Genomic DNA, 27,183 nt, shown 5'->3' on the forward strand with positions numbered 1-27,183 from the left:
CGTTTGGGTGCAAGAATTTGGCTTCTTTATCATCTATTTATTCAAAACAATTATAATTCAGTATGGCAGAAATAAATTAGAGGAGTTGAAAACTAACATATTTTTCGGACCATAACACACACCTAGGTTTTAGAGGAGGAAAATAGGGGAAAATATTTGAAGCAAAAAATGTGGTAAAATATTTAATAACATAAATGACGTAGTATTTCACCAATGTAAATATAAACAGAACTCAACAGCGGCATTAACAACCATTATTCCTCCCAAATTCGGGGAGGGGTGCATCCTATAGCCCAAAAAATATGGGTGCTTGCTTAGTATTAAATGTTTATATTCTTAGATAATGCATTTTTGATGTTTGGTTTCTCTCAGCAATAATTATTATTTTCAAATTCTTGTATGACCTTTCTAGAGGATGTTAAACGTTTAACTGAAAAACTTAAAGAAAGCAATGCAACAAAGGGTGAACTTCAGTTAAAATTGGATGAACTTCAGGCTTCTGATGTTTCTGTCAAGGCAAGTAACAAATAATTTCTAATGCACAACATAAAATTTTTGCTTAAAATTCACCTAAATTAAATTCAGGCAAGTCATCTATAAGGTAATTAAAACTGTGTTTTTGAATGTCAGGGAATTAAGGATTAAGACAGTTTTAGTTGAACTGTTTTGCTTATGTGATTTTTTTAGATTTTATTTATTTTTAGAGAAGGGAGGGAGAAAGAGACAGACAGAGACAGGCATCAATGTGTGGTTGCTGGGGGCCGTGGCCTGCAACCCAGGCATGTGCCTTGACTGGGAATCAAACCTGCAATGCTTTGGTTTGCAGCCCGCACTCAATCCACTGAGCTATGCCAGCCAGGGCTTGCTTATGTGATTTAAGTTTCTTGTTCTTATCTGGTTATGTTTTCTGTTAAGAATTCTTGCAAATACTTATTTGTACTGTAAGATAAAATTCTGCCTATGTTCCTTGGTTGCAGACAAAATCTTTTAAATAACGATATATTGTCCTTTACTATAAATATAAATGTTATTTTGGGGGGATTTCTTTAGTATCGAGAAAAACGTTTGGAGCAAGAAAAGGAATTACTACAAAATCAGAATACATGGCTGAATACAGAGTTGAAAACCAAAACTGATGAACTTCTGGCTCTTGGCAGAGAAAAAGGAAATGAGATTCTAGAGCTTAAATGTAACCTTGAAAACAAAAAAGAGGAGGTATGTTAGTAAAATTGTATCTTCATATTAGTTACAATTTACATTTGTGTGGCAGTTTATTAAACAGTTACTTAGTGGCATGCAACAATAAATGAAAGATTGAGGGTCAAATATGGAAGACATAACTGATAAACATTTTGCCCGGGAAATTAATCAGTTACTTTTAAATAAAATTTATGATAAAATCTTTGATGAATTTTGGTACTACTACTATCTTATGGTATATTTTTCCTAAGACATGTTTAAGTAGTAGTGATAAGTTTTTGTGAACTAAATCCAAACATGTTTGCTTGTGAGCTATTATTTTCATTTATCCATATTTTCATTTATCCATATTTTATATCCATAAATGTCCATATTTTATATGAAATGTGTTTTAGGGTGTGGGGAATTATTTTGCGCTTAGTTGGCAGCTAAACTTCATATCAAATTAACTACAGTTAATATAGCATTCTCCCCTGTCCAACTCTACTTTTTCTTTCTAGGTTACTAGAATGGAAGAACAGATGAACAGCTTGAAAACATCAAATGAGAATCTTCAAAAGCATGTAGAAGATCTGTTGACCAAACTGAAAGAGGTATCGTGACCACTTTAAAATGTCTCTTTTACAAAAACACCACAGCAGTTATGAAACTGTTTTTTTATGAAGCTATTTTATGATTTGCACTGTTCCTGGCACTGTAAAATAGGACACTTACCTAATCATACATAACAGTTATATGCTGTATCCTAAGTAATGTCTAAGAAGGAGTGTCATTAATTTTAATATTATTTAAGTATCCCACTTTTAGATAAAAAATCATTACTATCCATCCTTAAAGTAATTCATCTTTATCATGATAACTGATTTCAATTTAAGATTTTAATTTTATTTCTATATAAAAATGTACTTTTTTTATCTTGGTGTTTGAGCCATTCTAAGTTCAGTTCAAATGTGTCTGCTGTAATTGGTCGGTTGGTTTGTTTCAGGCCAAGGAACAACAGGCCAGTATGGAAGAGAAATTCCACAATGAATTAAATGCGCACATAAAACTCTCTAATCTATACAAGGTAGGAACCCCACCACACATTTTAGTGCCCTAATGCTACTTTGTTGCACATGTTGCTAACTTGAAGATTGAATTTTAGAGTGCTGCGGATGACTCAGAGGCAAAGAGCAATGAACTGACCCGAGCAGTGGATGAACTACACAAGCTTTTGAAAGAAGCTGGAGAAGGTAACTTTTGAATTACAGGAAGATGATTTTGTTTTTAGGTGGAAGGTACTTTTTCCTTTACCTTTTTGTAGCTTGTTGGATTTTGAAGTTAGGTTAACTATATAGGGACACAAACTTTAGTATAAAATTCTGGATTTTCAGCAAATAGTGTATTTAAAAATATAGTGTTTTTCTCTTGTGTTCAGCTAATAACCTTAAGTATAATATGATTTTTAGTAGAAAACTTTTCTTCCATCTTTAAAATATTTTTGATTAATACATATGGGTTTATAGTTTGGGTACTCTCTTAATCCATGAGTAAGACTGACTTAAATCATACTGTATTTTAAAGTCTTCAATTTTCTTTTTTTAAACCATTTTATTGATTATGCTATTACAGTTGTCCCATTTTCCCCCCTTCACTCCCCTCCACCCTGCACACCTTCTCCCACCCACATTTTTCCCCTTAAGTTCATGTCCATATGTCATACTTTTAAGTTCTTGGTTTCTACATTTCCTATACTGTTCTTACCCTCCCCCTGTCTATTTTCTACCTATCATCTATGCTACTTATTCTCTGTACTTTTTCCCCCCCTCTGTGCTCCTCCCATTCCCCTGTTGATAACCCTCCATGTGCTCTCCATTTCTGTGGTTCTGTTCCTGTTCTAGTTGTTTCTTAGTTTGTTTTTGTTTTAAGTGTGGTTGTCAATTATTGTGAGTTGCTGTTGTTTTACTGTACATGGTTTTTCTTTTTATCTTCTTTTTCCTAGGCAAGTCCCTTTAACATTTCATAAAATAAGGGCTTGGTAATGATGAACTCCTTTAATTTGACCGTATCTGAGAAGCACTTTATCTGCCCTCGCATTCTAAATGAAAGCTTTGCTGGATAGAGCAATCTTGGATATAGGTCCTTGCCTTTCATGACTTGGAATACTTCTTTCCAGCCCCTTCTTGCCTGTAAGGTCTCTTTTGAGAAATTAGCTGACAGTCTGATGGGAACTCCTTTGTAGGTAACTGTCTCCTTTTTTCTTGCTGCTTTTCAGATAATCTCCTTATCTTTAATCTTGGCTAATGTAATTATGATGTGTCTTGGTGTGTTCCTCCTTGGGTCCAACTTCTTTGGGACTCTCTGAGCTTCCTGGACTTCCTGGGGGTCTATTTCCTTTGCCAGATTGGGGAAGTTCTCCTTCATTATTTGTTCAAAGAAGTTTTCAGTTTCTTGCTCTCTTCCTCTTCCCATTCTGGTACCCTTATAATTCAGGTGTTGGAATGTTTAAAGTTGTCCTGGAGGTTCCTGAGCCTCTCCTCATCTTTTTGAATTCTTGTTTCTTCATTCTTTTCTGATTGGATGTGTCTTTCTTCCTGCTGGTCCACTCCATTGATTTGAGTCCCAGTTTCCTTCATCACTATTGCTTCCCTATACATTTTCCTTTATTTCACTTAGCGTAGCCTTTGTTTTTTCATCTAATTTACAACCAAATTCAACCAATTCTGTGAGCATCCTGATTACCAGTGTTTTGAACTATGCATCTGATAGGTTGGTTATCTCTTCTTTGCTTAGTTGTACTTTTTCTGGAGCTTTGATCTGCTGTTTGGGCCTTTTTTTTTTTTTTGGTCTTGTCACCCTGTAGTGAGGGGCGGAGCCTTAGGTGTTCATCAGGGCGGGGCAACCCACCTTGCTGGTTTGTGACGACGGTTGGGGAGGGAACAGTGGTGCTTGCTCCGCCCTCTGCCGGATTTCCGTCCCTTCCGCTCCTTCTGCTCCTTCCCCCAAGCAAACTAGGCCCTTCTGGTGCTGATTCCTGGTCAGGTGGGCTTGTGTATGTTCTAGGACCCTGTGGGTCTCTCCAGCGAATTCTCCTGTGAGGCTGGGAGTCTCTCCCAGCACCTCAACCCCCGTGGCTGTTTTCAGTCGGTGTTTTGAAGCTTTATTTCCCTGCGCTGGGACCCTGGGTTGCAAGGTATGTCTCCCTCCCCAGTTTAGCCTGGTTTATCTGTGTGCCGCTGTGTGACTGCCTAGTCCTAGTCGGCTAGCCGCCTTGCATGCCACACCCTTCCACAAACCGTTGCCTCCGCCGGCTGCCTCTTTGCACGCTCCGGGTCCACACACTGCCTCTTCTTTACTCTGCACACCCAGTGTCCAGCAGCCGCCACGAGCCCTTTCCCTCCTGGCCACCCATCTTCGCCCCTCCTGCCTCTGCCTCTCCTGCCGCTCTGGGTGAATGTATCTACTTTAACTCCGTGGTTGTTGGACTTCCATGCAGTTCAAATTTCTGTCAGTGCTGGTTATTTTTTTGTTTGTTTGTTTGTTTTAAATTGTCCTTATTTTGGTTGTGTGAGGAGGCACAGTGTGTCTACCTACACCTCCATCTTGGCCAAAAGTCTGATTCTCTTATATTCTTACTTTTTTTTAATGTAACTTATTTTTGTGTGATTTTTTTCAGTTATTTCCTATGCTCTAGACTAAAGATCAGATAAAACCAAAGAGATACTTAGAGGCACTTTTTTTTACAATTCAAGTTCCCTTATTTTCCCTAGGGATAGGAGACATCAAAGGGAGAAATAGTTTTGCCAGGCCAGAACATTTCAGGAATTATAATTAGGGCAAGAGCTTTCAGTGAATGATAACTGTCAACTGCAGTCTGCCTAAAATTTAGTATTGTCTGATGGAGGGAAAAATGACTATTCTGTTACATTTTATAAGCGCCAGCATTTTAACTATATATTTCAATATTGTCTTTAAAACTGTTTTTAGCAAATAAAGGAATTCAAGATCATCTTCTAGAGGTAGAGGAATCTAAAGAACAAATGGAAAAAGAAATGCTTGAGAAATTAGGTAAATTGGAGAAAGAACTAGAGAATGCAAATGACCTGCTTTCTGCCACAAAACGTAAAGGTATGGATTAAGATACTTACTAATGTCTAGAAATCCTAGCACTTCCCTACATGGGTCTCACTTAGTTTTACTAATAGAATTTCTCTGTCATTTGTGATGTAGGAAACTCCATTGAGTGATAGCATTAGAATGTGTTTTTAGTTTAAAATTAGTACTTTATGCATATTTTTACTGTATTGTCAGAGAGAAGTATTATTTGGTCACATGTAATTTATGTGTCATTTTTCAAAATATTTTCAACTATATTTACTGCACGATTTTTAGAATTGAGTTATGTTACAGTACTCTTTGATGTCAGTTTTAGATCTTCACAGAAATTTACATGTAATGTACCATAGGTGTCACTTATTTGAAAAACACATTAGCACCTTTAGTTTGAAATTTTCAAAAAGTACAGTAGACTTCTATGTGTTGGCACAGGAGCCATACTATCTGAAGAGGAGCTCACAGCCATGTCTCCCACGGCAGCAGCCGTAGCTAAGATCGTGAAACCCGGCATGAAACTGACTGAGGTAAGAGTGGTGGTACATCCTGTTGTTCTCCCTTCGGCACAAGTGTTCAGCTCTCTCTGAAACTCAGTCCTAAGGAAAATTATTCTTAAAATGATCTGAAGATGAATGTGTCATGCTGGGAAAGGCTTTCTTGATTCCTAGTTCTGTGTAACATATAGTAAATATTTCCATCTTTTTAAGTGCTAAACAATGTTTATTATAAAGATAGACAGAATATGTACACTTATATTCTCATGCTTACATTTGAAACAAACCCTCTTCTACTTTCAGTTGTATAACGCTTATGTGGAAACTCAGGATCAGTTGCTGTTGGAGAAGCTAGAGAACAAAAGAATTAACAAGTACTTAGATGAAATCGTAAAAGAAGTTGAAGCCAAAGCACCAATTCTGAAACGTCAGCGCGAGGAGTATGAACGTGCACAGAAAGCTGTGGCAAGTTTATCAGTTAAGCTTGAACAAGCTATGAAGGTTAGTTCCAGTCCTAAATTTGGGCTCTGGCAAAAACATGTAAGAAACAGTGATTCGACATATTAAAGTGTGTCATTACATTATGAGACACCTGTAATCACAAAATGTTCTACCTTCATTTGGCTAAAATTGTGAGAACCTTCTATGTTTTCTAAAACACTTAGGATCGTTTCTGTAGGATTCCATAATAGGTGATACATAGCTACTTGAGATCTATCTTTGTAATAGAGCACTCCTAAATACAGCACAATTTTGTTTTTGTTTTTGTTTTTTTTGTCGAACATTGCGGTGAAAACTTATTCACTAACTCTGCATGGTGTTGCCAAAGTGAGGGGAAACAGGTTTGCTAAATTGTGGTGATAGAAATGTATTAGCCTTAGAAGCTATTGAGGTGGTCCATTCTATCCTAGTACAGTGTAAAGAAAAAAAGTTGTGATACTTGTTTCTAGAAATGATAGAATTGTTTCATCTTAGGGAAGAACATTTTTATACCATTTGACAATCTGGCAAATCTTTATATACATTATCTGTTTTTTAAATTTTTTAAAACCCTCACTCAAAGATATATCCATTGATTCCAGAGAGAGAAAGAGAAAGGCATTGATTCTAGACGAACATCCATAGGTTGCCACCCGAACATGCCCCCAACCAGGGACCGAACCCGCACTGTAGGCATGTGCCCTGACTGGGAATTGAACCCACAACCTTTTGGTTTATGAGACAATGCTCCAACCACCTGAGCCACATTGCCTGGACTATATATATATTATTTTGTTACTGTTTCTTTACATGTCAGAACCACCAAGGAAATTCATAAATGTCTTTTACCTCTTAAGATTCCCTTTTAATACATGATGATGAAATAAGAGTATTTATAGTCTGGTAATTTTACATTTAGGGCACAACTATTACTGAGAAATCTTTAAGATTTATTAAATACATTTTTTTGAGGAAATTCAATTAAGTCAGTTTGTATTTGCCTTTCTAGACTGATGAATTTCCTTCATTCCATCTTTTTCCTTTTCTTCCTCGTTCCCTCCCTCCCACCCTTCCTTTCCTAGTACAAATAAATTGTATCCTTCACTCAAACTTAAACTTTTATTGCTATTGCTATTACAATTTAGATAGCAGTTTAAATCGGGATATATCTTACTGTCTCTCTCCTGAATCAAATGACATCTGCCAGTTTTACTTTGGCAGAATATTGGCCTTTTGACACCCCCTTTCTTCATCTGGTTTGAAAAGTGATCCCTTAGATCTGATTAGAACTGGAGTTTCTCCACTGTGGAGGGTGAGCTTTGTTTGGAGCTTACTGTCTAAAGGGGATAGATAGTGAGGTGGAGGGGCTTAAGAATCAGAAAAAAGCAGCTGTTAATGATGGGGAAAGCTCTTCGTCACTAATGTACAGGCACAGTACCAGAAATCCCTTATTTCTTCATAACTGCCAAAGAGTGTTAAAATAATTATTGTGGCTCTTTTTTACAACTGAATCTTCTGGCTGTAATGTACACCATATGTCCTTCAGTCTAGACTCCGTGATGATTATTCATAAGAGCTTTAGGGTTTTATAATAACTTCTTCCTAGGCGTCTTAATTGATCCCGTTTTGAATTCAGTAGACTTGTATTATTGGAATAGCTCGTGAATGTTTGCTTGCTTCATTCTGTCATATACTAGTTGTCTTTGAAATTGGTTTAAACACAGCATTAGGGCAGCGCGCTACTTAAAACACCAGGATAAATATGAGCCATCTTTTATTTGAATAGTATTTTTAGGTTTTTTACTTGAAAACAATACATTATAAAGCCAAATTTGTATGAATATGAAGTAACACGTAATGTCTCAGAGGTATTTTGTGCTCATATGAGCCCCTTAAAGCGGCCTCTGAATCCCTACTGGTGCTGTGATGCGGAACTTGGCAGAGCACTGCAGGTGTCACCGGGTGTTTCTTGTTGTTGTTGTTGTTGTTCTGTGGGTTTTTACAGCTTTGTAACATTTGCTACTGATTATTTAGAATTCTTAATGTGTTTTTTACAAAATCAAGTTTTTTATGTATCTTACCCAACATTTTTTACTTATTTGGTATTTATTTTCAGGTAACCAGAATAATAGATTATCATTGTAATACTATCCTTTGTTTTTGTCTGAGTAACAAAACTTTTGAGATTATTTAACATGGTGGTGTTTCTGTAAGATTGTAAGTGACAGTTAATTTGGAGAGAGGGGGCACGTTGCCCATCGTTTTTATGTGGTGATGAACATTATGATGAGCAGTCATTGAGATAATTAAGAAATACATGTATTTATATTGGGTTAGCTAAAAATGTTTGTTTAGTTTTTACTGTATGATGGCTCTGGTAGTGTCTTTAACCTCATTTGAAACAATTTTCTTAGACTGTACTGTGATAACTGTCATGTTAGTGTTCATTTAAAAAAAAGTAGCAAAATTGGTGATTTTTTGTGCAACCATTTTAATATTAAAGATGGAAGAAAATACACAACATTTTTGGCATATTCTTTCATATTTCAAGAAAGGTAAAAACATAACTGAAACAAAAAATGATTTGTGCAGTATATGGAAAATGTACTGTAACTGATCAGACGTGTCAAAAGTGGTTTGCGAAGTGTTTTGGTACTGTCGACATTGTGGCCGAAGAACTCTTTGCTGTGGCTGTCTTATGCCCTGGAAGATGTTTTCGCAGCACCCCTGGCCTCTATCCACTAGAAGCCAATAGCAGGAGAGAGCCAGCATACTGAGGTTACTGGTGAAATGAAAAATGTGTCTTTTATTTTGTGGGAAAAAAACTAAATAGACTTTTTGGCCAAACCAATAATTACAAAGGATTTCTCTTTAGAGTTTATTATATAGAATATATGTTAATTGAATATTTTTAGTTTATAAGTTGATTACTATGGTATTTGAGCACTGTATTCATGTACTGCTTCATTTATATAGATCTTATAAGGAAATACAGAATTTTAACTTGAATTTACATTTTATAGGAGATACAGCGATTACAGGAGGACACTGATAAAGCCAACAAACATTCCTCTGTACTTGAAAGAGACAATCAGAGAATGGAAATTCAAATAAAAGATCTTTCACAACAGGTTAGAAGTTTTTTCCTTTCCTATTTTCTTTTCCCCTAAACTGATGACTCTGTAATGTTTGAATCTGTTCCCAGGTATCTAAGAGAGAATCGCCACATACAAAATTTACATCAATTAGGAATACTACTCCATCAGAATGGCACCCTAGTCATTGATCTTCCATAGCCCCTCCCTTTTTTCTTTTATGTGTTTGATAAATTTTCAGATTACAGGCACTGGTTGTAATAAATGAAATAATTCAAAGATAAATATAATTTCTTTCCCCTGCCCATGTCCCAGGGTATAACCAAATACCAGACTTCTATATATTCTTTCATGTCATCCTTTTTACATTTACAAACACGTGAGCAACTATAAACATGGATGAGTTTTCTGTGTTTTTACTGATACAAAACGATGCCATATTCATTACTCTGCAACTTTTTTTTTTTTTTTTTTAACCGAACTAGTCAGGAAATGTAGACCTATCTTGGTTGTAAATTTTACCTTAATTTATGTTTGTGGGTCTACACACACAAACAACAAGTTTTTGTCTAAATGGGTTTAAAATCTATTTTTCACTCTCTTCTTCTGCTTCATTAGACAGTACATACATAAGGACAAAAGTACTAGCATAGTTGTACACACAATAGGTATATATTTCTGTATATTTTATTGCATCATTGTTTTACAAAAATTGAATAATGCTTCTGGAATTATAATGTGGCTGCTTTGTAAAAGTAACAGCCTTCATTACATACTTGATAGAAATGAAAATAGTTTTTTATTAAACATTTTTAGGTCTTAATATTTAAAATGATATGTTTGATATTTTAGCATTTACGATCATGTAATACAAGTTGATGGTGTTTATAAAGTAATGTTTTTGAAAATTTTTCTTCTAAACGTTTCCAGAATCAAAGCCAGTGCTCTTCAGTATTTGATGATATTAATACTTTCTTTTTAGATTAGAGTGCTTTTGATGGAACTTGAGGAAGCAAGGGGTAACCATGTAATTCGTGATGAGGAAGTAAGCTCTGCTGATATAAGCAGTTCATCTGAAGTAATATCCCAGCACCTAGTATCTTACAGAAATATCGAAGAGCTTCAACAGCAAAATCAGCGTCTGTTAGTGGCTCTTAGGGAACTTGGGGAGACCAGAGAAAGAGAAGAACAAGAAACAACTTCATCCAAGTAAGTTATGGACTACCTTGATTGTTCAGCAAACATTTATTGAAAACTCCTGATGTATCTCCTAGCAGTGCCAGCCTGGGAATGTAGTGATTTAGGAGAGAGAGAATTGAGCAACAATACCAAGAAAAAAAAAAATTCTCTCAGGGAGCTCAGTTTGTGGATGAGCTTGGTAATTAGATAAGAAGATAATTTTAGTTCAGCATGGTCAGTGCTGTAATAGATAAAAACCTGCTCGTGCGAGCCTTGAGGTGGAGGACCTCACCTAGATTTTAGAGAACATACCAGACTTCAGAGAGAAGATGCGTAGGAATTACTCAAGCAAAGTTTTTTTTTGTTTTGGTTTTTTAGTGTGTTTGGTGCTACAGGAGGAGGAGTGGCTATGAAGGCAAAACTTCTGGAGTTTAGCCTGAGTGGAATTGGTTTATTTTTGCAGACAGATTTTTCAGGTGACAGTGATGAGTGTGTGAGTCCTTTATGGTGGGGCTTTGAAAGTGGTTATTACAAATGTCACTTAGAAGAAAGAAAGGGTAAGAGAGAAAAATAGGATGCTTAATGATAGATGGTAAAATACTTGGTCTGTGTTACACAGTAGAAATTACAACTGCCTCTCAATGTCAGTGAAGTAGACTTGGGTTTTTTTTTGTAGGATTACTGAGCTGCAGCTCAAACTGGAGAGCGCCCTCACTGAATTGGAGCAACTCCGTGGGTCCCGACAGCATCAGATGCAACTGGTTGACTCCATAGTTCGTCAGCGTGATATGTACCGTATTTTGTTGTCACAGACAACAGGAGTTGTCATTCCTTTACAAGGTAGGTTTCTATGTCTTGTCTTAAAGGTATCCAAGTATTTGGGGCAATTTTTCTGAGATGGATATTAGAGAACGGATTCTGCAACATAAGCAGCATGCACTGTACTTGACCACCATATGTGGTTGGTCATAACAGGTCTTCAGTCCTAAAGCATACTTTTGTTTTAGGTGTTATTAAGAAAGCAGAAATGCTGACCATTGTTGCAAAGTGCATCTTAAAATCAATGAATTATATTTGGTCATGTTTTAACATTTAATCTGCAGATTTATCTGATCAGAAACCAAAAATAATTTTAATAGGTTATTTAGTAGATTCCTTGTTTCATGATTTCTGTAATCTGTGGTCTCTTAAGTCTAGTTTGTTGATTTGGGCAATACTATATTTGTGAAGGAATGTTACCTCTTTTTTTCCCACGTTTTTGAAGCTTCAAGCTTGGACGATATTTCACTCATTTCGACTCCAAAACGTTCGAGTACATCACAGACTGTTTCCACTCCTACTTCGGTGCCTATCATTGAGTCGGCAGAGGCTATAGAAGCCAAGGCTGCCCTTAAACAGGTACAGATCCCACCTTTCCAGCTTTATTTTGGGTTAGGTTTTTGATAACACAGTGTCATCTTCTAATAATTTCTCTGATATTTAGTTGCAGGAAATTTTTGAGAACTACAAAAAGGAAAAGGCAGATAATGAAAAACTCCAAAATGAGCAGCTCGAGAAACTTCAGGAGCAAGTCACAGATCTGCGGTCACAGAACACCAAAATATCTACACAGCTAGATTTTGCTTCTAAACGGTAAATTTTCGTTTGTTCGTATTCTGAAATTGGAATGATGCAGAGAAGATTAGCATGGTCCCTGCACAAGGATGACTTGCAAATTTGTGAAGCATTCCATGTTTTTTAACTTTGGGTGGTGGGCATGCCATACAATATGCAGGTGATGTATCAGAATTGTACACTTAAACCTATATAGTTTTCTTAGCCAGTGTCATCTCAATAAATTGAATGTTAAAAAAGAGATCACATTTAGATTATCAAGAAAAGTTAATGAAGTCCAAATGGCATACTTCAATCTTCAGTGAACCAAAATCAGGGGTTAATTTGCAATCGTATTACTTTTTTGTGGACCGTAATCCAGATGAGAAACTATGAGGGCTGTGTTCTAATATTGGTTAATGATTCCCTTGGGCCATTGCTGAGCAATCCAGATAGTTATTTAAAACTGAAGTTGATGTAAGAAGTGTTGCTAGAACTCCTTCCTGGCAGTAAAAGGCCTACGGTTTCTGTAGGACATAATTATTTTGTAAGTGCACCAGAGGATAAGCATGAGGTGAACAACTTCATCCAGCCCTTTCTATTTTAGGTAGAAGACACACAGGTCTTCCAGATAGTTGATTTTGGGGAAATGCACTTTCTTGGTCACTTACAAAGGAGTAATAGTAAACTTCATTCCATAGTTGTTGTTAGATCCGTTGAATACTTGTTAGCTTAACAAGTAGGGCAAATTTTATTTCTGTGTATACAGGCACAGCCTCGGAGATATCACAGGTTCAGTTCCGTTCCAGGCTGCTGCAGTGAGATGAATATCACAATAAAGCGAGTCACACAAATTGTTTAGTTTCCCAGTGCATAAAAAAGCTGTGTATACACTCTGCTGTAGTATGTTAAGTGTGCGTTATGTCTAAAACATTATGTACCTTAAATTCGAAACATTTTATTGCTTAGAAGTGCTAACCATCATCTGAGCCTTTAACAACTCATGATCTTTTTGATGGTGGAGGGTCTTGCCTTGGTGTTCATAAGAATGCAGTATCTATAGCCCTGGCTGGTGTGGCTCAATGGATTGAGTGCCGGCCTGCGAATCAAAGGGTTGCCAGGTCAATTTCCAGTCAGGGTACACGCCTGGGTTGCGGGCCAGGTCCCCAGTTTGAGGCATGGGAGAGGCAACCACACATTCGTGTTTCTCTCCCTCTCTCTCTCCTTTCCCCTCTCTCTATAAGTAAATAAATAAAATATATTTTTTAAAAAGGCAATATCTGCAAAGTACAGTGAAACGAGGTTTGCTGTACTACATGTTTTTGTAAGGATATGGCAGGCAGTTAACCTCTATAATATAGTTTCAGGTTTGATATTCAAAATAAAAGCATCCTTTTCCCCCTACGTTCATAGTTCTAGCCAGCCATTTGCTAAGATTTCAAGCAGATAAGAAAATAAAATGAAGAGTTATAGTGGAAAATAGAAAGGCAAAAATCTGTTACTAACTGCATAAATATCTAAAATTGGATACTGCATTTTGGTGAGTGTCTAGTGTATCAACATTGTATTGGCATTATTTTCAATATGGTTAAAATTCTTGTAAATGAATAAGATTAAAAAGTTAATTCATCTTGAAATATTGTGCTTATTTAGAGTTTAAATTAAACTGCTAACTTTGAAGTTGAGAAAAAAGGTATCACAGTACAAAGCCACTTTTTAAAGTATACTTAATTATTTAAAATTAAGCTAATGTGAAATTCTTTAAGGAACTAAACTAGGATGCAGTGTCTTACAGAATTGTCCTTCTTTTCTGTAAGGTATGAAATGCTACAAGATAATGTTGAAGGATATCGCCGAGAAATAACATCCCTACAAGAGAGGAATCAGAAGCTCACGGCAACGACTCAGAAGCAGGAGCAGATCATCAACACAATGACACAGGACCTGAGAGGAGCAAACGAAAAGCTGGCTGTTGCGGAAGTGAGACCAATTTCTCTCATCTGACTTGCCTCATAATGGCATTTGTCATTTGATTTTTTAATTATTACTTTGGTTTTACTGGTTGGTGTAACAGAATTTGAGAGGTTTGTGTACTGTAAGTTTTTGTTACATAGTTTCCAAATACAGTTGGCCCTTGATCGAGGTTTGAACTGCACAGGTCCACTTGCCCATGAATCTGCTCACACGTGAACCCAGTGTAAGTAAACCTGCATCGTTTAAGCCTGTGTTGTTCAAGGGTCGACAGTAGTTAGATCCAAGGTTGGAAATCTGTACGTGGAGGGCCCACCTCCCTGTGTGGCTGATCGGTGCCCCACACTGCTGCATTGTTACAGGGGCAGCTATGTCCAGTTGGGTATCAGCTGGGTGACTGTTTCTGTTCAAACTGAAGGAGAAGTTTGTTTTTCTGTACCAAGATTTCCTTACAAGTCTTCCATTTCAAAATAAATTTGTAAATCACTCTTTCTGTAGTTGTAACAAAAACAAATGAATATTTTTCTTGCTCATTTCTAATAAGAGACAATTAAAAATTTTATTAGCATTGAATTATATTTTTGAATTTCACCGTGAATGTAAATGTCTACCAGAAATTGACAGTACGTTCGACTAAATACTGAATTCTTTGATGACTAATTTTTATGAAGTGTTTTGCTTTTTTATTAAGTTATCTCTTAACTTTTGTTGAACTAGGTGAAGTTGTCCCCCATTTTACTTGTTGAAAAACAAACTAAAAGCTAAGTAATTTGCCTGTTTTGGCACAGTTATGCAATATGAGTTGGTTGGGACTTAAACCTAGGTATTCTGAATCCGGTGGCTATGTTCTTTTATTTTTATCTTGCTCCCGTTCCTTTTTGGGGAATGCATTTTTTCAAAATGGTGGTAATAGTTTATGACTTACGTAAAGATGAATACTTTGAGGATATCGACCTTCCAATCACCCTCCCAGATGCCCTGAGACTTGGAGTCCGTTCTTCATGGGGGACACAGGAGTTAAAATGCATCGGTCAGCACTCTTTAGGTAGTAACCGTGCTGCCTCACACAGCTTGCATGGTTCAGTAGCATGCAGGTATGACTGGAGCATAATTTTGCAATTTTTTCTTTTACTCTGACATTTTAGATTTTTGTTACTTGTTTTAAAGCCTTATTTTTAGAGCAAAGAAATTGGAACTATTTGTGGTAAAAGCAAGATTTTTTTCTTTGATCTGTTGGTGTTTCCAGTTATTTTTGCTCCATATTTCAACACATGTAACTAAGTTATATTTTCTTATATAAAAAAAGATATAGTCTCTCCCATCCAAGTACTTAACCAGGCCCGACCCTGCTTAGCTTCTGAGATCAGATGAGATCGGTAGCATGTAGGGTGGTATGGCCGTAGACAGAAGATACAGTCTCTAATTAGCATTAAGGAATATGGAATGATGGAGGAGCATATTCATTTTATAATTGTATTATTGCATTTGACACATTGTTTTCCAACATTTTTTTCTTTTGTAATTTCCTCAAGGTAAGAGCAGAAAATTTGAAAAAGGAAAAGGAAATGCTTAAGCTGTCAGAAGTTCGTCTTTCTCAGCAGAGAGAGTCTTTGTTAGCTGAACAAAGAGGACAAAACTTACTGCTAACTAATCTGCAAACAATTCAGGTAACTAAATAAAAAGGCACATACAGAAACAATTAAATAGTTTTAACATTATATTTTTTTAGTTACCTTAATTAGAAAATTTATCTGTCATTTTTGTCATGTATTATGATGATCATTGAATTTTGAGGTTTACTAAGATTTGTCAGTATTCTAAGTAATTTTTGAAAAAGACCTGAAATTCATGCAGTTGGCAGTTTTGATCTTCAGGTCTGTCTATATTTAAAAAGGGCTGTGCAATTTGAATTGCTTACAAGAATAAATTTGTGGGTTTTATTTTTTGCCTTAAAACTTGAAGAAATCTGAATGGCTATTGTAATATGTTTTTCTTTTTTCCCTATTAAGTAGATGTTTTAATATGTAAAATGTCAAAATAACTTTCTTAGTGTCCTAGATCTTAATGTAGAAATGGGTTTTGATTCTATAATTCCCTATATCCTTTAATTGGTATTGCTTTTTTGACTTTTTCTTAAACATAACCAAAAATCTTTTCTTTACCATAGGGAATACTGGAGCGATCTGAAACAGAAACCAAACAAAGGCTTAGTAACCAGATAGAAAAACTGGAACATGAGATATCTCATCTAAAAAAGAAGTTGGAAAATGAGGTGGAACAAAGGCATACGCTTACTCGAAACCTAGACGTGAGTCTGTCAGGATTCCGAACATCTGTAGATTTGTGGTCAACAATCAGACGGGCATGCACACACTGCTGTCTTACGTTTGATGAGACTTCTTACAAACTCAAGTTGTTCTTGCCTCTTTATATGCCTAATAATATTTATTGGGTGCCATAAATTGTGAGTTTTCTCCACTGGGGTGATGGATATTTTTCTGTTCCTGAAAATCTTGAACTTTACTCTGGGATATGGGAAAGTTACTTGAAAGAAGTTTGCTTTTCTTGAGTGTTACTTTTTATGATTTATTAGGCAGGCCCAAAGCAGTGCTCAGTCTCGAACAAATTGTTCTCCATGACTGAGTTTAGACCTTCCTGGGTACTGGTCCCTAGTGCTCCATAGATTTGTGAGTTTTTTCAGTCTGGCTACTGGGAGTAGGCGTTATTCCTGACACTCTGTGCACCCCAGTCTCTCCGGATGATTCTTTCCCTTGTCTGGGGTGATTTCATATGCATAAACTGATCAGTTTTGCTGAATATTCAAGCGGGATCCTCTGCAAATCACCAGGGTATTCTTATCTGTGTAGCTCTGTTCTCTCTAATAGCATATCTTACGAACTGGAGCTAATTTAGCCTTCTTACACTCTCAGTTCTGCCTTCTCAGTTCAGGTGGTTTGCTGGCCTCTGCCTTATTTCCCTTTCCCTTTGCCATAGCCTGTGGACACTCTTAAGTCAATAAGCTAGGGAAATTGTACAGTTAGCCTTTCTTGTATCCTGTCAACCCGTAATTGTAAAACTGTTTTATATGTTGTATCCATTTTCGTTTGTGTGTTCATTGTTTCAGATGAGAAGGTAAATCTGGTTTCTCTTACTCTATCTTGGCAAGAGTTTTAAAAATCTGTAAAAAGATTAACTTGAGCCTCGAATTATTTAAGAATCTAAAAACAGTATTTGTAGGGTTAATGTAATATTTTCTTATAGGTTCAACTTTTAGATACAAAGAGGCAGCTGGATACTGAGACGAATCTTCATAATAACACAAAAGAACTATTAAAAAATGCTCAAAAGGAAATTGCAACCTTGAAACAGCACCTCAGTAATATGGAAGCCCAGCTTGCTTCCCAGTCCTCACAGAGAACTGGGAAAGGTAAATAAGTGATTAGACTTGTAATAAAGTGTTTCTTTGGAAACATTTGTAACATCTGTCAATAACTAACCTTTTTTCCCCCGTGGGTACTAGCAAAGAGAATAAGAAACACTTTGTGCAGTAAAGCCCAGTTTTAGGCCTAGATTAGCAGAGCTTCAGACTCGGAAAGTTCAGAGCAGTTCTACAAGCATCTGACCAAGGTGCCCTATCAGTTTTCTAGTTGTGGAAACCACTTATTGACACTTGAAAAACATTTCTTTTGAAGGCTCATGTTTGAATTTTAAACTCTCCCTTTGGAGATAATGGTTACTTGTTAAATATATAATAGTGAGGCTTGTTTATGAAATAATTGATTTTTTGCTGTCATTCAGAGCAGTCTTCCTGAGTATTGCTCGTTGATAGCCTCAGGTAAAAGATTTGTTTCATTAGATTTTGTTTCTTTTGGGAATATACCATTTTAAATGCAAAGCTTTTGTGTCCATATAATCTTTCCATATGGTGTTATTTCTTACTAGAAGAGAAATATAAAACATGATAGAATTGCATGGGTATGTGTACATGTATGTATAGGTGTATACATAAATATATAGATGTATGTAGTATGTGTATGATTGCCTAAAAGTCTTCTCTTACTGATCCCATTTGATAAGAAATACTTTGGGTGCAATTTTTCCCTTTTCCAAGGATTTGGGCTAAATGATTAAGATTCGGCGTTTTAGAGTAGCGGTGTTTAGATAATAAGTTAATAATCTGCTAATTCCCTCAAGCACCTCCTCAGATTAGTGGAAATATTTTGTATTTTTCTCTGTGAAATATCCTTACTATCCGTAACAGAGGATTTCAGATATTTGATTTTTTTTTTAAGACATAACATACTGACTATATAGCTGTTTTTATTTTGGTATTCAGCATGGGTTGAAACATACTTCCTAGGTAGTTAAGTACTTGTACATTTGAGCCTTAATCCCAGTTTTACAAACTCTTTGATAACACTTGTCTCTTAGATCATTTAAAATGTGGATGTTATAATGTCAAATCTCTTAGGTCAGCCCAGCAACAAGGAAGATGTGGATGATCTCCTGAGCCAACTGCGGCAGATGGAAGAGCAGGTGAATGACTTGAAGGAGAGACTCAGAACAAGCGCTAGTAACGTGGAGCAGTATCGAGCCATGGTTACCAGTTTAGAGGAATCCCTTAACAAGGAAAAACAGGTACACACAATTTGAATAAAATTTGAATGCACTTGTTAGCATTTCCTTTTAGTAAGGAGCCTGCTGTGTGTAAGGCACGCCGGTTAGGGTGAGTTGAGCTGATGTCCTTCTGCTTACCTCTTAAAAAGTGCTTGAGTGTAATCAGCAAGATTAAAACAACCCACAAAATTTGTAAAACAAGGGAGGGCATGATCTCTGTGGGAAAGGTACAAGTCAGATGTTGATGTGAGTGGGAGGTATGTGAGGGTATTTGTCTCCTGACCAGGTACAATTTCATAAAATAGATGGCATTTTTCTGCTGTCTTGGAAGTACCATTTGGACAGTCAGAGAAAGTTACTGTGTGCAGGAACCCTCTTCCAAGACAGGAAGGCTTCAAGAGGGTAACAGTTTGGCTAGTGTGAAGTACTGAGGCATGTAATCAAAAGTGTGGTCCAGAACCAAAAGTGAAGTGTTTTGAATGTCATGCTTTGTAAAATGATCCCCCCAACATATTATACATACAATTTGTTTTAAATAGCAAGATTAATATAGCAGATTAAAGAATACAAAATTCATTTTGGGAGGCCATAACAGTAGTCTAGGGCCACAGTTTCAAAAGATCCTTTTGTAGTTGGCATCACGGAAATCAGAACAGGTGGGGGTGGGGGGTCCTTTCACTCGTAGAAAGGACAGAGTTGGCGAGGGTCTATGCAGATTGAGGGAGAAATGAGAATTGGAAATTTCCCTTCAAAAGGGAAAAATGGCCAATAGCCAAGTTGAGAGGTAAATTATGCTTATAGTTTTAAATGTTTTTGAACTCTTTAGTCAACTATTGATGGATTTTTTTTAAGACAAACAATGTTAGTACTTTTCAAATTTAGTTTAGATTTGGAGAAAGTACTTCTTTAATTTTAAATGTGTATAATATGTGTATCCTACTGTTGGGATGATGGTGAAGGTGACAGAGGAAGTACGTAAGAATATTGAAGTTCGTTTAAAAGAGTCGGCTGAGTTTCAGACACAGTTGGAAAAGAAGTTGATGGAAGTGGAGAAGGAAAAACAGGAACTTCAGGACGACAAGAGAAAAGCCATAGAGAGCATGGAACAGCAGGTAAATTATGTTACTAACCATATAAATCTTTCTGTGTGTACATGGACTTGAATTCTTTTAAATAGCGTATTAGTTACCATTTGATTCATCTCAACAGATACTGATTGAACCCAAACCCAACAATTTTAGTTTTATGTTTTACATTGCTCTGGAAATCTATTCAAGTTGCCTTTGATTATTTAAGACTGCATTATGGTGTAGGTCTCAGTGCTGCTTTTTACAAACCTCTGCCTGAGAACAGACTTCTGCAAGTATTAGTAGGAAGGGAGTATGGAGCTGTAAGTTTGCAGATTATATCAGGTTGTAACTATTTTAAATTACTTATAAGAAGGCCTAATTGAGCTTTAAAAAAAATCTGTCCTTCAGTATCTTAAAAGTAAGTTTATAATTAACTGTGACTTTAATCTTGTTCTTTCAATTCAGTTATCTGAATTAAAGAAAACACTCAGTAGTGTCCAGAATGAAGTACAAGAAGCTCTTCAGAGAGCAAGCACGGCTTTGAGCAACGAACAGCAAGCCAGACGTGACTGCCAGGAGCAAGTAAGTGTCTCTGACTCTCTGTACTGACAGTACCGACAGGTGAGCTTTGGTCCTAGGGAGCAGTTGTGGGTCTGTTAATGTCCGTTTGGGGGTGGCAAGGCTTACGGAAATACAAGGTGATTTCCACTTTTGTGGAACTTAGACTAAGATCAGTTGAAAAGTGTAGAGGAAGGCTAAACATAAATAGTATAATACTCATTAACAAAACAATCTTGATACATGGTGAAATATAAAAGTAGGAGAAGGACATTAAATGTATACTTGCTCTCATTTGCAAACTTTTTTATTGTTGTAACCCACTAGTTCTGATTGTGAAACTATATTATGGACGAGATAGAGATAATTTCCTTAGCAAAACATTTTTAGTACATTACTGAGGTTACAGATTTTTATACGCCACTTTTTATAAAGCTTAAGAAATATAGAATGAAATTATTTAAGTATGTGTACTCACAGGCCCACACATGCTTATGTGATAAAGTTTTTTATATTTTTTATGAATAAAAAATAATAAAACACGGTTCAGGGGATTATTGAAATGGTAGAATGGTAAATGAATATCTAAGAATATCACTAGTGTTCTAATTTTGAGTTCATTGGTATATTAATAGCCAGTTATTTGGTCTCATCTTTATTGCTTACATATACATAACGTGTATATATATCACATTTGCTTTAAAAATGGCATGCAGGGGGACATGCTTCAGAGGTAAATGAGACAAAACAAATTGTCCTTTTCTTATTGCCAAACAGCATAACATTGGAAATTAAAATCAGACAATGTATCTATAATTCAGTTTTCAAATTATTTTCATTTCTTCTAAGTTTTTGCATGTGTATGCATATATTTTACATAAATAAGTTATATTTAGCTTTTATTTGATAAAATCTGTCCCAAATTGCTACGTAGTCTTCATAAGTTTCATTTGAGCCAGTTCTTTTCATTAAATAGATAATAGCATAACTTTTAATTATTTATTTTGCTGCATTTTTATTGTCTCCACTTTTATTATTTTACATAATGCAATGTGCATCTTCTTTTGTACTGAGTAAATCGGGGTTTTAATCACTTGTGTGTGGGGAATGTGATTGCGTGCAGGCCAAAATAGCCGTGGAAGCTCAGAATAAGTACGAGCGGGAGCTGATGCTGCACGCAGCTAACGTCGAAGCTCTGCAGGCCGTCAAGGAGCAGGTTTCCAAAATGGCCTCGGTCCGGCAGCATTTGGAAGAAACCGCCCAGAAGGCCGAGTCACAGTTGTTGGAATGTAAAGCCTCTTGGGAGGAAAGAGAGAGAATGTTAAAGGTAGTATTGTACATCATCACAGAATGTTCTGGAGAATTGAAAAGTTTGGGGTTTTCTTTTTAATGTCCATGGGGAAATCTGCTGTTAATGACAGTCTTGACTTACAGGATGAAGTTTCCAAGTTTATGTCTCGCTGTGAAGATCTGGAGAAACAGAATAGATTACTGCATGATCAGATTGAAAAATTAAGTGACAAGGTGGTTGCCTCTGTGAAGGAAGGTGTTCAAGGCCCATTGAATATATCTTTCAGTGAAGAAGGAAAATCGCAAGAACAAATTTTAGAAATTCTCAGGTAAATGCAGTATATTCTTAATGCTTTATTTCTGTGGTGTGACAACTGTGAAGTGTTAACGACAGATGTATAGATTAGAGAAGTGGGGGTTATGTGCTGTTTAGTTATACAGCTCACACTGTCTCTTATTGGCCAACAGACCAGACCCACTGCCGTCCACATAGTGGTCGCTTCTGACGTTCAGACATGCCAGTTTAGGTAAATGGCTTTGAGTTGAGTTTGATAGTGAGAACTTGCGTGGGTTCTTTGAAAAACTAAATGCCTTTCAGATCATTTTAAAGATACACATTTCCAAAGCCACCATCTGTAATAAATATCTTATTTATTAATGTAAACATAGTTATTAAAGCGTGAATGGATCTTGTTGTCTTAAAATTACCCAAGTTTTGAAGTATTGTCATTTTTTTATTCAAATAAAATCTTAATATGTTCTCGCAGATTTATACGACGAGAGAAAGAAATTGCGGAAACGAGGTTTGAGGTGGCTCAGGTCGAGAGCCTGCGGTACCGGCAGAGGGTGGAACTGCTGGAGCGGGAGCTGCAGGAGCTGCAGGACAGCCTGAACGCCGAGAGGGAGAAGGTCCAGGTGTGTGTCCAGGATTTACGGAAGCAGTTGTTAAATCAAGTGGAAAAGTGATTGTAGTTTCTGATAACATAAAATTTAATTAGAAATGAGCAGTCTTCCTAAGCTCATCAATTCATTAAACATTATTAAACACTGATACAGTTTAGTGTTAAGAGGGAGGCTAGTGGTAATGAGATTACCACAATGAAGCTGAATTTGTGGTTTCAAATTCTAGCTTCATATCATTAGATGTGTACCTTAGGTATATTGTTTAACTTCCCTGCTCTGAAATTTCCTCATTTGTAAACTGAGATAATGATAACTGGGATTGAGTTAGTACATGTGAAACATTTAGAATCATGTCTGGTGCATAATAAGTGCTTACATTTCAGTTATCTGAATCATTATCGTTGTCATTATGTATGCATCTGGACATTCTAGGGTAATGTAGTGGATAGAGACTGCAATACAATATTTCTTCTCAGCAAAGGAGCAAAAAAAATTGTAACATCTATCAACCAAAGAAAGGAAAAGAAGATGCTACAATGAATGGATGGTCTCAACAAAAGCTCAACTCTTTAACCCTCGCTAACACCCAAAAACTTCCTGCATGACCTCATTCTGAGGAGCTGCAGTAACAAAACCCCACATCTTGAAGGGAGGCAATTAAGACCTTGAATCATTTCTCTATTTTTAACTGATAGGTAGTTGGAATGACTGCTAGAGAGAAAACATTGAAACAGGAAAGTGAACAGTTAGATTTTTGGAATATATGTTTTCATAAAGAAATTAAAAGTTCCAGAATTACATCATGTTGAGGAAGCAATCCAAGTTCAAGTATGTCCCATCATAGATATAATAAACAGACCCTCTATTTCACTTGGAGGAAAAGCAGCAGAATCAGGGTTATTAACAAAGGTTACATATTCACTCAATCTCTTCTGCTTCCTTTGCTGCTCTTTTGGGTTATAGGAAGACAAATAATACTACAAGATGCCCAGCCCACAAACAAGTTATAGGGGAAAAACCAGCTTTTAACATACAGTGAATGAAAGTCAAGAAGTAACACATGTCAGAAATAACAGAACGTTTATCCACTGTGAACACTGGTGGATGGTAACCATGAGCCATGGCTTTGAAAAATGGCTAGGGGACTGCTAAGTGCGTGTGTAAAAGGTGGATAATTACACTCAGTGAGAACCAGAAAAAAGTTCTTTACAATTGAACAAATACTCAGGAAAAGTGCTCAGAGCCAAACTGATGGAACAACTGAATGAAATGAGAAAGATTTTCTGAACAAAGAAGGACCAAAATAACATGTTAGAATTATTAATAAATTCACTGCACCAAGAAAAAGGATAGAGAGAGACAGAGATCTGGATTGTTGTTTTTATCTAATGGTAGAATGAGTTATTTGTTAGTGGAGTTTGCAGTATCTTTTCACTTTCATCTTTGTGATTTCTTGCATTTGTTTAAACTCTTTGTACTTAGCAAGCATCACAGAAAAATAAACATGTAAAACTTTCAAAATTTTAGTTTTAGAAGTTGACATTTAAATTCTCTAGGGAAGATTAGAACTGGTAGGAAAAGATAGGTCATCACCTATTGTTGGATGTTGGTGTATACCCATGTTTCAAATCTTTAGGTAACTGCAAAAACAATGGCCCAGCATGAAGAACTGATGAAGAAAACCGAGACAATGAATGTGGTTATGGAGACCAATAAGATGCTACGGGAAGAAAAGGAGAGGCTGGAACAGGAGCTACAACAGATGCAAGCAAAGGTTTGTAACTTACTAGTCAAGAGTAGAAGCATGTTATTTTTGTTAAAATTAAGTGAATTTATCCATCAGGTGTTAAAAACAAATCGGCATTGTTTTTAGGTGAGGAAACTGGAGTTAGATATCTTACCTTTACAAGAAGCCAACGCTGAGCTCAGTGAGAAGAGTGGCATGTTGCAAGCAGAGAAGAAGCTGTTGGAAGAAGATGTCAAACGTTGGAAAGCCCGTAATCAGGTCAGTGCGGTTAAACCCATTCTGAACGTGGAAATGTTGTCTTTTTTTAAAACGGTGAAATTTAAGGAGATAAATGATTTGACGAACTGGTGAAAATTACTGTTTTTAACATGAAAGTCTAATATGTTACATGTACATGCAACTTAGTTTTTAAATTTTTTGGTCATATTTTGTTTTGTATAAACAGCTAGTTTATGTCTTAATTACAAATTTAGGACTTTACTTTATCTCTGAAATACTTGCGTACATGAGAAAATGGATGTATGTAGGTTATCGAAGCACTTTGAGAAGATTTGTTCACTGGCAACCTTTTGAAGGGGGGACAAAACCGCATCGCATAGTATGGTTGGAAACTGCAGCTGTGTGTTCAGTCAGAAGGATGCAAATCCGCCTCGCCGTGTGCTCGTTATGTGACTTGTGAGACTTCCTTAATCTTAGGAGCCAGCATTCCTCGTTTGTAAAAATGAGGCTGTAATACTACTTTCCATGTTACAAAAATTAAATAATAAATGTAAAACAGGTCACCCATCACCTGCTACCTAGAAAAGTGAGTGGTCACCATTGTTACCTGAGTAGGACTGTAGAATTTAAGAGCCCATTAAGTTTTCTGCTTTTCCTAGGCAGTTATAGTTAGGATTTTCATTTTTTTCTAGATTATAATATATTAGAAACATTTTTTCTTGTAAATGTTACTTTAATGAAATTAGGTGTTTACTATTAAAAGCTTATAGATTTTGGGGTCTCTTTATTTGGTTCTGTTGTAACTATTCTGAAATGTTTGTTTGCAACTATGAAAACACAGGGTGGGGCAAAAGTAGGTTTACAGTTGGGAGTACACAAAACAGCATTTATTCTTGTATTATTTATCAATTATTATATGATTTTTCATATGAACAACTATAAACCTTTTGCCACATCTGTATAATGAATAGTTAATGACATTTTATTTTCCCTTTCCATTTTGGCTAGACTTTTTTAACTAAGTGGATTAAAGCTTTGTTCTTAAATTATCCTGTAGTTTTTGGTGTTTCGTTACTGTGTATGCAAGATACCTAATATAAAAATAATTAGGTGTTCTTCTATTTTATAGCACATTAATTTGATAAAACTTATAAAATGGTGTTACGCATTTTTGCTGTTTTAGCATCTAATAAATCAACAGAAAGATCCAGATACAGAAGAATATCGGAAGCTCCTTTCTGAAAAGGAAGTTCATACTAAGCGCATTCAACAGTTAACTGAAGAAGTTGGGAGACTTAAAGCTGAGATTGCAAGGTATATAGAAAGCCTTAAATTGTGTAGAAAATGTGAAATCTTAAAGAAGTTTGTTTCCACTCTTTATGAGACTCCCCCCCGTGTCCTTTCTGATTTTAGAAAGAATGGAAAATGTTGGGGCCTTCACATGTGACTTTTCCCTTTGTTACCTTAAGGAGCCAACATGGAGTGGTTTATTTTATGCCTTCATATACAAATTACTTCTCTATATTTTGTTACTTTTTTAAAAAACTCCTCAGTTGGTATAAGTCTAAAGTTTAATATGTTTATCTTCTGAACAGTCAAAATAACTTTTGCAAATTGGTTTCTATTTTTGTTTTGGTTAAAATATATTTATGAACCTATTTTGAGAGATTTCAGTGAGGTATATAAGTCACAACTTTTTATGAGCTTGTCCTTTTAAAGATGAATATTAAGTTGAATATTAAGTTGTCCTTAAAGTTGAATATTAAAATTAGTGTTTATGGTTTACTTTTTTAAAGATTTAATGTCAGTTGTCCATGTCATAGCCCCTATTTACATTATGCTTGAGGAAGCTAAGATTCATAAAGGTACCTAAGGTTATAGTTAGTAGTTGTTAAACCCATATTCTTAATTCAGGGTAATCTGATTTACGTTTATGTTAAAGTACAGGGTTTGGAAGCTCTACCCCACAGGCCTGTTTTGTATGGCTTATAAGCTCAGAATGATGTTTACATTTTTAAAATGTTTTTTTAATGGAAGAACAACTGTATATGCTCTACAAAACCTAGCATTTACTCAACACCCAATCACATGGAGTGTAGATTTTGCTATCGGACTGATGTGGATTAAAAACTGTACCGACACTTACTCTGTAAAGTTGTGCATGCTACTTGACTGTTTGACTCGGTTTTTCTCCTCTAACATGGCTATGTGCAACCTGTGTGTAATGAGCAAGTAAGATCTTTACATAGACCCCAGGTTCATAAGTTGACGAATTATCTCTTGAAGTATATGTGTAGTTTTATAGGAGTTTTAAATAAAAATTTTACTAACGCAACAATAAAAATGTAATTAAAGGATTTTAAAACTTGAAAATCTCATATACTTAGTCTTTGTTTTTTTTTTGTTTAGATCAAATGCATCTTTGACTAACAACCAGAACTTAATCCAGAGTCTAAAGGAAGATTTAAATAAAGTAAGAACTGAAAAGGAAAGTGTCCAAAAGGACTTAGATGCCAAAATAATTGATATCCAAGAAAAAGTCAAAACTATTACTCAAGTTAAGAAAATTGGACGTAGGTACAAGACTCAATATGAAGAACTCAAAGCACAACAAGATAAGGTATTTTGAAGTGACTTCCTTATTATATGTGTACTTTGTGTGTGTGTGTATAAAA

The 27,183-nt window shown here is 35.9% G+C and overlaps 1 protein-coding gene and 2 non-coding genes across 4 annotated transcripts in view; all 3 read left to right on the plus strand.

Moving 5' to 3' along the window:
* The window catches only part of TPR (translocated promoter region, nuclear basket protein), a 61,231-nt gene that overhangs the window by 6,281 nt on the left and 27,767 nt on the right, over window positions 1–27,183 (plus strand). For both annotated transcript variants that reach the window (XM_028531074.2, XM_036015928.1), the window contains exons 6-32: window positions 413–516; window positions 1,051–1,215; window positions 1,701–1,793; window positions 2,186–2,266; window positions 2,345–2,432; window positions 5,167–5,307; window positions 5,728–5,819; window positions 6,090–6,287; window positions 9,290–9,397; window positions 10,344–10,570; window positions 11,217–11,380; window positions 11,805–11,938; window positions 12,024–12,172; window positions 13,951–14,113; window positions 15,637–15,771; window positions 16,272–16,412; window positions 17,366–17,531; window positions 18,576–18,742; window positions 19,681–19,833; window positions 20,257–20,373; window positions 21,473–21,676; window positions 21,784–21,968; window positions 22,407–22,554; window positions 24,179–24,316; window positions 24,416–24,547; window positions 25,692–25,822; window positions 26,918–27,128. In XM_028531074.2, coding sequence (XP_028386875.1) covers window positions 413–516; window positions 1,051–1,215; window positions 1,701–1,793; window positions 2,186–2,266; window positions 2,345–2,432; window positions 5,167–5,307; window positions 5,728–5,819; window positions 6,090–6,287; window positions 9,290–9,397; window positions 10,344–10,570; window positions 11,217–11,380; window positions 11,805–11,938; window positions 12,024–12,172; window positions 13,951–14,113; window positions 15,637–15,771; window positions 16,272–16,412; window positions 17,366–17,531; window positions 18,576–18,742; window positions 19,681–19,833; window positions 20,257–20,373; window positions 21,473–21,676; window positions 21,784–21,968; window positions 22,407–22,554; window positions 24,179–24,316; window positions 24,416–24,547; window positions 25,692–25,822; window positions 26,918–27,128 — 3,935 coding nt within the window. The remainder of the gene's footprint in view (window positions 1–412; window positions 517–1,050; window positions 1,216–1,700; window positions 1,794–2,185; window positions 2,267–2,344; window positions 2,433–5,166; window positions 5,308–5,727; window positions 5,820–6,089; window positions 6,288–9,289; window positions 9,398–10,343; window positions 10,571–11,216; window positions 11,381–11,804; window positions 11,939–12,023; window positions 12,173–13,950; window positions 14,114–15,636; window positions 15,772–16,271; window positions 16,413–17,365; window positions 17,532–18,575; window positions 18,743–19,680; window positions 19,834–20,256; window positions 20,374–21,472; window positions 21,677–21,783; window positions 21,969–22,406; window positions 22,555–24,178; window positions 24,317–24,415; window positions 24,548–25,691; window positions 25,823–26,917; window positions 27,129–27,183) is intronic.
* LOC114512205 lies at window positions 6,576–6,704 on the plus strand. Its single transcript, XR_003685782.1, has one exon. It is a non-coding gene; the product is annotated as a small nucleolar RNA SNORA66 (small nucleolar RNA).
* LOC114512190 lies at window positions 12,173–12,278 on the plus strand. Its single transcript, XR_003685772.1, has one exon. It is a non-coding gene; the product is annotated as a U6 spliceosomal RNA (small nuclear RNA).

Source organism: Phyllostomus discolor, chromosome 14 (assembly GCF_004126475.2).
Source record: "Phyllostomus discolor isolate MPI-MPIP mPhyDis1 chromosome 14, mPhyDis1.pri.v3, whole genome shotgun sequence".
Taxonomy (NCBI): domain Eukaryota; kingdom Metazoa; phylum Chordata; class Mammalia; order Chiroptera; family Phyllostomidae; genus Phyllostomus; species Phyllostomus discolor.